Genomic DNA, 13364 nt, shown 5'->3' with positions numbered 1-13364 from the left:
TGGACTTGGGAAGATCAGTTCCTACTCTCAGGGTCCATCCACTTTCTTACATCATCCTCAACCCACTCAGACTGGCTTCTACCACTCCACTAAAACTGAATTATGTTTCTATGTGTTTCTTAGGTGCACAGAAAGATCTTTCCAAGCAGCAGATCTTGATTAGGAGAGATTTCGTCTCCTCACCCCCAAGGGGATTTTGCAGTGTCTGTCTTGATAGTCAGAAGTTGGAGGGCGCTACTAGCATCTGATGGGTAGAAACCAGAGATGCTGCTAAACATACTACAATGCACAGGAAAATCCCACACAACAATTATCCATCCCCGAAATGTCAATAATGCCAAAGCTGAGAAACCTTCAGTTCAGTTCAGTTGCTCACTCGTGTCCAACTCTTTGTGACCCCATGGACTATAGCACACCAGGCCTCCCTGTCCATCACCAACTCCCAGAGTTTACCCAAACTCACGTCCTTTGAGTCGGTGATGCCATCCAACCATCTCATCCTCTGTCGTTCCCTTCTCCTCCCACCTTCAATCTTTCCCAGCATCAGGGTCTTTTCAAATGAGTCAGTTCTTTGCATCAGATGGCCAAAGTATTGGAGTTTCAGCATCAGTCCTTCCAATTAATATTCAGGACTGATTTTCCTTAGGATGGATTGAGAAACCTTGCTTTAGGGCAAAGAAGTGTCTTTGAGACATAATAACACAATTCGAAGTGGGCAACAAATTTGAATAGACATTTCTCCAAAGAAGATATACAAATGGCCAATGAATGTGTTGAAAAATGCTCAACATCATTAGCCATTAGGGAAATGCAAATCAAATCCCCAAGGAGATGCCACTTCACACACACTAGAAAGGGTGTAATTTTTTTCAATGGAAAATAACAAGAATTGGTGAGTACATAGAGAAATTGGAACCCTCACACATTGATGGTGGGAATGTAAAATTGTGCAGCCTCTTTGGGAAACAAAGTTTGAAAGTTCCTCAAAAAGTTAAACGTCAAATTACCACTTAAATTACCAATTCCACTCCTAAGAGAATTGAAAATATATGTCCACAAAAAAATGTGTACGTGAATGTCATAGCAGTACGTGAATGTCACTTTAACCAAGACATGAAAACACCCATATGTCCTTAGATGATGAATGGAGAAACAAATGGTGGTATATTCATACAATGGAATATTATTTGGCCACAAAAAGAATGGAGCACCAATTTACGCTACAACACGACTAAATCTTGAAAACATGTGCTAAGTGAAAGAAACCAGAAACAAAAAAACACACATATTGTATGATTTCATTTATCTGTAATGTCCAGAATAGGTAAATCCATAGGACAGAAAGTAGATTCATGGTTGCCTGGTGCTGGGGGTATGCCGAGGGAATGGAGAGTGACTGCTAATAAGTACAGGGTTTCTTTTGGGGGATGACGAAAGTGTTCTAAAATTAAATTGTGTTCATGGTTACAGGACCCTGTGAATATGCTCTAAAAAATTGACTTCTATACTTTAAAATGTGAATCATATCTTTGAAAGAATGTCTCTTTCTATCTCTGGAGGGCCTACCCCAAAGTAGGTACTCATTAAATAAGGCAGTACATCTAAGACATGGAAGATGAAAAGATTTCTTTCCTGCTCTGATCACCAATATATTAACATTTTTTTTTGCCCCAAAAGGAACAGTAGTGGACTTCCCTGATGACCCAGTGGTGAAGAATCTGCCTGCCAGTGCAGGAGACATAGGTACTATCCCTGGTCTGGGAAGACCACATACCCACATGCTGCAGGGCAACTGAGCCCATGCGCCTCAACTACTGAGCCTGAGCTCTGCAGCCCGGGAGCCGCAAATACTGAAGCCCGTGAGCCTAGAGCCAGTGCTCCACAACATGAGAAGCCCCCCACAATGAGAAGCCACAGCTAGAGAGCAGCCCCCTCTCACTGCAACTAGTGAAAGCCAGCACACAGCAGTGAAGATCCAGTGCAACCATAATTAAAGAAAGAAATAATTTTTAAAAAAGAGTTACCTAAATTTTCCCCAAAATCTATTTATGCCAATTGTACTTGTGATTGGAAAGATACCAGTTAATTAAATGTTATATAAATGGATAAAATGATGAGAAAAAGGTGCTTTAAAAAAAAAAAAGAAACTAAGTTGTTTTGTAAAGAAAAGATAGTCATGGGATTTTTTTTAATTGTTATTAAATTAGGTGAGAACAAGACTACTGTAAAAGATAGGGACAAAATTCCCCCAAATCTAGGATTCCACATGCAGAGTGTTTTCAGAGTATCTCAACTTTTCACTTCATTTAGAATTCACCAAAAATGGAAATCAGAGACATTGCCTATATGTATGCCTGCACAGTGGTAAAGAATCTGCCTGCCAATGCAGGAGACATGGGTTTGATCCCTGGGTGGGGAGGATCCCCTGGAGAAAGAAATGGCAACCCACTCCAGTATTCTTGCCTGGAAAATTCCAAGGACAGAGGAGATTGGCAGGCTGTAGTCCATGGGGTCGCAAAGAGTTGGGCATGACTCAGCGACTAAGCATGCATGCAATGAAGAAAACATAGAGCTCTAATCAGTGGCCCAATCAAAGCATCAACAAATTAATACCATATTTATTTTAAATTTACATAAAATATTTAGTGTATATATTTATCATTTTTTAAAACAAGTCTCCATTTTAACCATTTTATTTTTTAGATAATCAAGCTACTTGTCTGTACTGTATAGGATAAGAAGTCTTCTGTGCTTCCTGGTGATTATAACTCTCTCCTACCTCATATAATGAAGAAAACCCTACAAAACTCTTTGATTAATGCTCCATTTTCGTCTTGAATTCCATGTGTGATATTTAAGAAAATCCTTCAGTTGTCATCCTAAGGAAAAGTGTGACAGTCACATGGAAAAGCATTTATGAGGCAAATCTGTGTACAAGTCTTAGCCATCTCTCTCGAAGGTTTATCCAACTCTGCCCATCTCTGGGCAACTGAGAAAGTTGTGGAGAGTGAGTCTGCCTTTCTTTGCTATCTCTAAGCAGGTCCCACCTGGACTTCAGATATCACAAACCTCTAGCAACCCTAGGAGTCTGGCAGGATTTAGCATGGAGAACCTTGAAAACAGCTTCCCAGGTGGCGCTAGTGGTAAAGAACCTGCCTGACAATGAAGGAGACAGAAGAGACTCGGGTTTGATTCCTGGGTCCGGAAGATCCCTTGGAGGAGGAAAGGGCAACCCACTCCAGTATTCTTGCCTGGAGAATCCCATGGACAGAGGAACCTAGCAGGTTACAGTTCATAGGGTTGCAAAGAGTCAGACACCACTGAAGCAACTTAGCACTCATGCATGCCTTGTAAACAGTGATCACGTCTTTGTTGCTGTTGTTATTGATAATATCAATCAATTTAGACGCTGGGGTCAAGTTGAAGTTGGTTCACCCAACACTGATCTATGATTCAAAGGCTGAGTTGAAATTCACTCATTCTCCTAGATGACCTTAGATGGACAAATTGAGGACTCTCCCCGGACAAGGAGAATACAGAATAAACAGCGATTTACATTTCTTTCACTCATTCAACAAACTTTTACAAAGCATCTTCAGTATGTCAGGAGCCAGGTATCTAAGATAAATGTGATAGCTTCTACTCTCAAAGAATATAGAGCAAAAAATATATTTGTAGGGCAAAAGAAGAAGAAGTGAAGTTGCTCAGTCGTGTCCAACTCCTTGCGACCCCATGGACTGTAGCCTACCAGGCTCTTCAGTCCATTGAATTTTTCAGGCAAGAGTACCGGAGTGGGTTGCCATTTCCTTCTCCAGGGGAGCTTCCTGACCTGGGGATCGAACCTGTCTCTCCTGCATTCCTGGCAGACGCTTTACTGGCTGAGCCACCAGGGAAGCCCAAAGTTTTTTTGTAGAGCAAAGTTTTTTTTTTTTTTTTGACTGCATCATGCAGCTTATGAGATCTTAGTTCCCTGACCAGAGATGGAACCCGTGTCCCATGCAGAGGAAGCAGAGTCCTAACCACTGGACCACCAGAGAATGCCCCTCCCTTTTTAGGGCAAACTCTTAAAAGATCGAGGTTTTTTAGTAAATATGATGGTATAGTTAAAAATTCTAATCACACTAGTTTTTGCTTTCAAAATAATTATTTAAATGCTTCTATATTTTTTGTTTCCATCTTAATGGAATGAGCCTGAAGCTGAAGCTCCAATACTTTGACCACCTGACGTGAAGAGCCGACTCAGTGGAAAAGACACTCTTGCTGGGAAAGATTGGAGGTAGGAAGAGAAGGGGACGATAGAGGATGAGATGGTTGGATGACATCACCGACTCAATGGACATGAGTTTGAGCAAGCTCCGGGAGATGGTGGAGGACAGAGGAGCCTGGTGTGCTGCAGTCCATGGCGTCACAAAGAGTCGGACATGACTGAGTGACTGAACTGAACTGAAGATTTCTCAACTTTGGCATTATTGACATTTAGTGGCTGAACAACAACAATGGAATGAGGAAGACAGATTTGAAACATGTTTCCTTTTTGTCCTGGGTCATCCTTTCCAATTTCTAAAATTCCTTTTTCTCTATATGGTGTGTGTGTGTGTGTGTGAGGGAGAGACAGACAGAGACAGAGACAGACAAAGAGGTAGGGGGGTGATTTATAGTTTTTGAAAAGACGGAGAACTTAAAAAAAAATGTCCTAATACCTGGGGCAAGATTGAAATAAATATGTTTTCACATTATGAAGTCTCATTGTGAGCATGGGGCAAGATTAATTTTAAGTCAGTTCTTGTATATTCTTTACTCCATGGTATTCGAAAGCTGGCTTCAAGTCCCTCAGAAGAAAAGATAAAAAAAAAAAAAAAAACAACCCAGTAAGATTCCTTTTCTCCCCATAGTTTCCAGCCTAGGAAGACCAAGGGAACCCCAGGTTTCACACACCCTCAAGTCCAGCCTCTTACTCCCATCTTCTTTGTGTGCGAATTGAGCCATTGAGGTGAGCCTGTGAGAGTGCCCAAATGCTTGACAGTCAAGGCTTGCTTTAGAGGACCGCAGTGAGTGGGACTCAACAGTTCAAGCAGAGACTTTAGTGTCTTCAAGAGATTCGGATTCAATTGTATTAGGAATGGAGCATGTGCTCCACCTGTCAACTTTCAGAGGAAGAACGATCAATCAGCACAGTAGCCTGTAGCAGTGATGACACACCTGTTAATTGGGTTTGGAGGACATGTGTCCAGTGGATCAGTCTCCCACACAGTTTGCAAAGGAGACAAAGACTGTTGAGTTAGCTGAAGGCTGTGCAAATCAATACCTGTTCCTGTAATATTAGGACTCATGTGCAGAAATTACAGAGGAATGAGAAGAAAAAGGCCTAACTGTGTTTTGGAACAAAAAGTGAAAATGTACTATCTACTTTCCCTTTAAGTAAGTGGCTTAAAAAAATGTTCAGATAGTTGTGGTGGTTTTCTTTTTGGCACTTGTGCTGAACTTTCAAATGGTTCCGACTCTGCTACAGATACTATACAGGAGCTGTCAAAGGTTTAATGGCAACGAGATCTCTTTCAGCCTCTCCTGAATCAGAGATTGGCTCTCAAAGGTGGCAGAAGAAAATGTTCAGATAACTAAACTTCAGAAATGTGGAGAGTTCTAAATTATTTAATTTCCTTCAAATAAAGACCAAATATGGGACTTTCCTAGTGGTTCAGTGGTTGGGACTCTGTATTCCCAGTGCAAGGGGCCCTGGATCCATACCTGTCTGGGGAACTAGACCCCACATGCTACAACTAAGAACCTGCATGCTGAAACTAAGATCCAGTGTGACCAAATTAAAAATAATAATAATAAAATAAAATTTTAAAAAAAGACTAAATATTCAACATGCAGTTATGTTGTTTCTATTAATTTTTCTTTCTTCTCTTATGGTCTACACACCAATCAACAGATTTTCACAGAACCCCTACTATGTGCCAGGCTCTGTGAGTGGTCCATAGGTGCAAGCCCCCTAGGAAGTCCTGGGATACAGTGCAAGAAGTAAGGACTTTGGAATTGTATCTTGAGCTAATAAAAATTTCAGGGTGAAAGTATTTTATGCTACTGACTTAAGTATTTTATGCTACTGACTTAATAATCCAGAGGAAGAGAGGAAGGTAAATAATTAGTATAAAATGACTTTACAAAGAATTTTGGAATAGCAGAAAGAACTAGGCTAACCACATTATTTCCTACCAGGGTACTGTAGGGGATCCTGGTTTTAATGAATAAATAAAAATGATATGTAATTATTGTATCAGTTGCTTGTATCTAAGTGAGTGCTTCTGGAGTTACTTGATGATGCTTAAAAATCTTTGGTCTCTGAAGTGTATAATGTCTCCTTGACTCTTATCTATATTATTAATTTGCAGATCAAAGTTAACTTGGTGCTATGCAAATGAAAAAACTTCACAGGAAAATTTTAAATCCATATAATTTGTAACAGAATTGCAATATATTTTGAGGAAATGTGTCAATGTATCTAAAAGAGACATTATGACTTAAAGCAGCGTTATGCGATTGAATTTTCTGAAGTGATGGAATATTCTGTATCTGCAGTGTCTCAATAAAGTTGCCACTAGCTCCCTGTGACCACTGAGCACTTGAAATGTGACTAGTACAAGTGAGAAAGTAAACTTTACATTTTTGGTTAGTGGCTACCTTATTTGTTGGTGTAGGTTTAAAGAAACAGTGAAACTGGATCCCAAGAATCTGAATTCCAGCCCTCTCCTTTTTACCTTGGACAATTCATTTAACCTCTCTGAGCCTCAATTTTCACTTGAAAATGAGAATATAAATAATATCTACCTCATAGCATTTGGGGTAAGAGGTACTGAGATAATGTTCAGGTATTCTCTTACTTCCAGAATAAGTGTCAATCGAGTACTAAAGTTAAATATGTGGAAAGTGAATAACTCTTTCATATAAAGGGAGTTTCCATTCTTGGAGAGATTAAAAATGCAGTTGACCTTTGAACAATATGGGTTTGAACTGTGTGGGTCCACTTATTGTTTTCAACAGTAAATACTATAGTAATGCACCACCTGTGGTTGGTTTCATCCTTTAGGGCAGATAAGTTATATACTCGGATTTTCAACTGCACAAAGTCGGCCTTCTAACTCTTGCATTGTTCAAGGGTCAACTGTACTATTAAATTCATAATTATCCTCACCATTCAGATACACTATGTAATGACAGTGCTTATAACTATTAACTGCAAACAACACCATTAGCAATAGCCAGAAATGGTCATGGGTATCAATGTACAATGCCCAAAAGGGCTGGCAGTCAGAAAGTTAAATTTACAGAAACTGAGGTCAACTTCTGTATGGAAAATACATGGAGAACAGAAAAGCAGGATTAAAATGTTAATACAATCACTTTATTATTGCTATAATTAAAGATATAATTCTATTTGCTGGCCCAAAGAGGTTAAATAAACTTATTCCATTTAACTGGGAGAAGCTAAGGCACAAATGAGCACAATAGGCTAGTGGTTAGGAGATTGAATCCTTTCACTGGATTTAATCAAGTGAAATAAGACATGAAAATTACTTAGGAAAGGATATGTATCTCCTCTCAAGAAAAGAGGTCAAGGTCAAGAAACAGCAGTTAGAATTGGACATGGAACAACAGACTAATTCCAAATTGGGAAAGGAGTATGTCAAGGCTGTATATCATCACCTTGCTCATATAACTTATATGCAGAGTACATCATGTGAAATGCCAGGCTGGATAAATCACAAGCTGGAATTAAGATTGCCAGGAGAAATATCAATAACCTCAGATATGAACATGACACCACCCTTATGGCAGAAAGCGAAGAACTAAAGAGCCTCTTGAGGAAAGTGAAAGAGGAGAGTGAAAAAGCTGGTTTAAAACTCAACATTCAAAAAACAAAGTTCATGGGTCATGGCATCCAGTCCCATCCCTTCATGGCAAATAGATGGGGAAATGGTGGAAATAGTGATTGACTTTCTTTTCTTGGGTTTCAAAATCACTGCAGATGGTGACTGCAGCCATGATATTAAAAGACGTTTGCTCCTTTGAAGAAAAGCTATGACAAACCTAGACAGCATATTAAAAAGCAGAGACATTCTTTTACTGACAAAGGTCCACCTAGTCAAAGCTATGGTTTTTCTAGTAGTCATGTATGGATGTAAGAGTTGGACTATAAAGAAAACTGAGCACCGAAGTATTGATGCTTTTGAACTGTGGTGTTGGAGAAGACTCTTGAGAGTCCCTGGGACTGCAAGGAGGTCAAATCAGTCAGTTCTAAAGGAAATGAGTCCTGAATATTCATTGGAAGGACTGATGCTGAAGCTGAAGCTCCAGTACTTTGGCCACCTGATTCGAAGAAATTACTTGTTGGAAAAGACCCTTGTGCTGGGAAAGACTGAAGGCAGGAGGACAAGGGGATGACAGAGGATGAGATGGTTGGATGGCATCACTGACTCGATGGACATGAGTTTGAGCAAGCTCTGGGAGTTGGTGATGGACAGGGAAGCCTGGCATGCTACAGGAGTCGGACACGACTGAGCAATTGAACTGAACTGAATGCCGCCTATAAGAACTAAAAATGTCAGCTCTTGTTACAATTATAAGTGACACTATTAGGAACTCCATGAGATTAGAAGCCTTTGGATATTTTTCAGTTCACAAGAGTTATGGGAGTACAGAGTGATGTTTGTACAGATTGAATTCTACATAACTGTACATAGAAAGATCAAATCAATTTTCCGTATCAGAATCAATCAGGAACTGAATCTACTTGTTTTGATACCACTTCAAATCTATTTTTGGCATGAGGCATGAATGAGTGAATAAATGAATGAGTGACTAAAATGCCACCTGAGTCTCCCACGAACTCAATAAAATAAGCTGGTGAAATTCATGAGTCAACATACAAATTTCTCCAAATCTGAGGTAATATGGAAGCAATTAACACCAATTGGGAGAAATGACCTACCAGTCATGTATTCCAAGTTCCTGGTGGTTATGGCCCCAGATCACTTTCTGAGGCATATGATTCTTTAACCAGTCATCCACAGCCACTCCCAAGGGCATGGGAAAGTTTCGAAGGAGTACTAGGACAGGAAAGAGCAGGGCCAGTGTCTTAAGGCCAGAGAAACCACTCTCTGAGGAGTGGCGTGAAACCAGCTTTACTGTGAAGCAGAGATTACATCATTGCTGATCCTAGTCTTTTCTTCACATTATCCAGAATCCTCCTTTTTTGTCTCACCACCTAAACTTTTGCCATCTATAACTCTTTTGGTTTATCAAGGCTCCACTAAAATGCACATTCCGCTAGGCACACCTCCTCCCTCCAAAAATAAAAGTTTGTAGAAGGTAGTATCACTCACATGATAGTTACACTGTAAGGAATTCTGAAATGGATATTCAAATCAAGATTTTGTGACTTTTCTACTAGGAATGTGACACGATGCATGCATGCTTAGTTGTATTCAACACTGTGGTCTTTTGTACTGTAGACCGCCAGGCTCCTCTGTCCATGGCATTTCCCAGGCAAGAATACTGGAGGGGGTTGCCATTTCCTTCTCCAGGGGATCTTCCTGACCCAGGGACTGAACCCCATATCTCCTGTATCTCCTGCACTGCAGGCAGATTCTTTACCTGCTGAGCCATTGGGGGAAATTTTCTCATTTTATAGGATAACGAACATTTTCTTAAAATATTTCTATGGCACCCTCAGGCTCCCACAGCATCATTCTTGGCCTTGAACTAGCTACATTTTCTCACAGTGATTTGACGTTTTAAAAAAAAATTTTTTTAATTGAAGAATTTACAATGTTGTGCTAGTTTCATATGTACAGCAAAGTGATTCAGTTATATATATACACACACACATACATATGTATTCTTTTTTAGATTCTTTTCCCTTATAGGTTATTACAAGACATTGAATATAGTTCCCTGTGCTATACGGTAGGTCCTTGTTGCTTATCTGTTTTACATATAGTAATCTATTTGAACTTTTTTTAAGAAGAGAATTTGTTCCTGTCATTTACCTCTGTCCAGAGTGCTTGCATCCTCAGTCAGGGGATAAAGAACCATTAGCCAGAGATTTTTTTTTTTTATCACCTTAAGATGGAAGGGATAATTTCTCTGTTTCACTTTCTTTTTGCTGCTCGCATGGCTGTGGGATCCTAGTTCTCCTCCCAGGGACTGAACCCAGGCCCTTGGCAGTGAAAGCACAGAGCCTTGATCACTGGACTGCCCGGGAATTCCCAATATTTCTCTTTAGAGTGTGATTTTATTAATTATCACAGGTTTGTTATACTCACAGATACATAGGACTTTACTTTTTGAACTTTGATAATCAAAGAGATACAAATCAATAGGAAAGCGGGTACCTTACCTTGCGTCCCATTTGGGGAGTGCAATTATTCCTGGTATCCTCTTCCATGGTGCCACCCTGGTGACCCACCATGTCTCCTCCTGGTCTGCTTCCGTTCTGTTTTAGAGTCCTTTCATTTTCTTTCTGTGGATTCACAGTAACAGTTGACCAAAGGTTAAGCTTAAAGATAAGCTGGAGGAGGTAGTCGTGTCCCAGAGCTTGAATTAGCGAGATCCAAGTTGCCAGGCACTCTTCCTTTATTTACCACCAGCTTCCTGTTGTCCTCTCAGGGCTGTTGTTCACTGACAATTGCCGTGCTCTGCGCTGGCTCAGTGATGGCCTGTTGTGTGGGGACAGGCAGGTTGTGGTGAAAAAGGCCATTGTTTCCTCCACCCTGTCCCTCCCTGGAGCTATGGCAACAAATTCCGTTGGTGAATTAACTATGTTATTGTGTGTCGGCTCAACTGATTATGCTCCTGGAATGACAAACATTTTGGCTCTTTTTTTCAGGGTAAAAAGTGGTCAAGACCTTGAAGTGTTAATCTACAACTCAGCACTTTCTTTAGGTGTGAGAATAAAGATAGAGAAAATAAATCTCTCAAAGGGACTTTGATTCTAATAAACATTTTATCTTTTTCAAGTATTCTAAACACCATTGGAAGTGAATTTGTACATTTTAACAATGTGGAGTCTTCACAATTTGTGTTACATTCATTCCCCCTGAGATAAAAGAACAATAGTGTTCTTATGTGTGCTTGGGGCTTTCTCTGAAAAAAATATTTTAAAAACATTTGGCTGCAGCAAAGTGCCATGGGAACTTTGGAGGCTGTTAACATGAGTATCATAACCCAGTTCAGAAAAACTGCTGTCCTTCTAAATTCTCCTAGGGCTTCCAGTGGTTAAGACTCTGTCCTTCCACTGCAGTGGGTGCGGGTTCAGTCCCTGATCAGGGAAACTAAGCATGTGCCACATGCTGTGTGGCACAGCCTAAATAAATAAATAAAAATTAAAATAAATCCACCTGAGGCATGTAAAGATTTCCTATGTCCCATCCTAGCAGGAAAAGTCTTTTTATTTTTTTTTTAGGAAAAGTCTTAATCACTTTCTTATATATTTCATCTTCCAGATGATAAAACTTGCTCTGATCAGTAGAAGGATATTTCCAGGGTTTCCATCTGTCCATCCATCCATCCATCCTGTACTTTCTCTCATCAGGTTCAGAGCTGGTTGTTGGGGAGCTCTGTCAGTGAATTTGTGGCTGGTTTCCTAGCATGGTTGTATGGAGTGTGCTGACTCGGTGAGCTGCAATCACATTTCCAAGGATCCCATTCCCTTAGTTTTGGGTTAGAGTTGGCCCAAAGAGGAATTTGCTTAAGATTTGGAAGGCACAATCTTCCAAAGAGAGTGAAGAGAGTGGTTGGGTGTGCTGACAGAGGGGGAGGTGACAGTGAGTCCCAGCCTGTCCTCATTCTCTTCACTTTGTGTGCAGATCTTCTTCCCAACTGCTGACACTGTTGATTAACTGCAGCCCAGGGTCCACTCTCAGAGGTGTGTGCAGCCCCACAGGGCTTCCCAAAGCTTCTCGTGGGCTTCCTCCTTCACTTTGGCAGCTAGATATGCTGGGCTTCTAGGTGGGTGCCAGGTGGGTGTCCTCTCTCATCCTCTAACCCCCTGGACCTGTGGGGAGTCTTTGAAGCCCCAGACGCTCAGAGAAAAGGATGATCTTGGGGGAAGCAAACTGTGTCAGCTCTATCACAGAAGACACACACCTGAATTTTGGGGACAAGTGTCCTTGTGGTCCGGAAAATGTTCTATGCCAGGAGATGGGCAACTGGGCCTCAGCTTCAGAGCTCGTGAAATCACCCTCCTTTTGCATGAATTCCCCAGCAGCATTGTTTACCTTCTAGTACCTCACCAGTGGGCAGGGTATGCCTTGGATCATGGCCTTGGGTGCCATGTTTAAGGGGGCCCTACTTTAGCTCTCCTCCTCCTCGGAGACCATGTAGTCATGGAGATGGAGTACATGCCTTGGGACTCGTACTCCCCTCCTATAACACCCTGGAGTTCTCTGCCAAAATGTCCTCAGCCTGTTTTCAAGGCATGTGCTGCATATCCCTGGGGATGGCGGGAGGAGGGCGGGAGGGTTAGTCAAGCTTTTAGCAGGAAAACATGAACAGAATCTGGATATCTGGGCTGGCTCCACCTTGTAGTGTGGTACAGAGGAGGGGACTCTGGCTGCCCCCAGCCATAGAAGCCTGGTGGGCTACAGTCCATGGGGTGGCGAAGAGTCAGACACAGTTGAGTGACTAAACACACACACACACACACACACACACACACACACACACACTCTGTTAGCCTATATTAAGATATATACTATATGGGCTTCCATTTATATTCCTGTCCTGACCCCACAAATATTAAAGCAGGCTCAGCTAGAGGTATTCTAAATCGCTATAGAAATTAACGAATTCATTAGTATTTTCTGGTTATTTTGCTTACAGTTAATTATAGGTAGCTTGTTATCAAAAGTCTTGATCCTCTCTGAATCTATGAACAATATGCTTTTCTGAATCTAAGTGGCTGAGAGTTAGATTCCGGACTGAGGTGAAATAATTTGCTCTACCTAGCACAGTTCTAGGTATATGCTAGTAGTTGCTTTGAAAACAATTGTTAAATGAATGAAGAGCAACTGAATATCTACACACAAAAATGAACCTTTATTCTTATCTCACACCATATGCAAAAATTAACCATGAAATGGATCATAGACCTGGATTTCTAGAATAGAACCTAGGACCGAATCTTTGTGACCTTGGTTTAAGCAGAGATTTCTTAGATAGGACACAAAAAGTATGAACCATAAAGGAAAAAAAAATGGATACATTCAGTTCAGTTCAGTCACTCAGTCGTGTCTAACTCTTTGTGACCCCATGGACTGCAGCACACCAGGCCTCCCCGTCCATTACCAATTCCCGGAGTT

The 13364-nt window shown here is 40.9% G+C and overlaps 1 protein-coding gene and 1 non-coding gene across 2 annotated transcripts in view; one reads left to right on the top strand and one right to left on the bottom strand.

Moving 5' to 3' along the window:
• The window catches only part of PCYT1B (phosphate cytidylyltransferase 1B, choline), a 147839-nt gene extending 137213 nt beyond the window's left edge, over positions 1–10626 (bottom strand). Inside the window, exon 1 of the mRNA XM_061136216.1 lies at positions 10403–10626. Within this exon, the coding sequence (XP_060992199.1) occupies positions 10403–10474 (72 nt within the window). The 5' untranslated portion in view covers positions 10475–10626. The remainder of the gene's footprint in view (positions 1–10402) is intronic.
• On the top strand, positions 5446–5592 carry LOC133053345 (small nucleolar RNA SNORA12). The gene has a single exon (XR_009692258.1). It is a non-coding gene; the product is annotated as a small nucleolar RNA SNORA12 (small nucleolar RNA).
• Positions 10627–13364: the final 2738 nt, after the last annotated feature.

The sequence above is a fragment of the Dama dama genome, chromosome X (genome assembly GCF_033118175.1).
Source record: "Dama dama isolate Ldn47 chromosome X, ASM3311817v1, whole genome shotgun sequence".
NCBI classification, from domain to species: Eukaryota; Metazoa; Chordata; class Mammalia; order Artiodactyla; family Cervidae; genus Dama; species Dama dama.
Note: the sequence above shows the minus strand (reverse complement) of the source record. Positions and strands in the feature narration are given on the sequence as shown.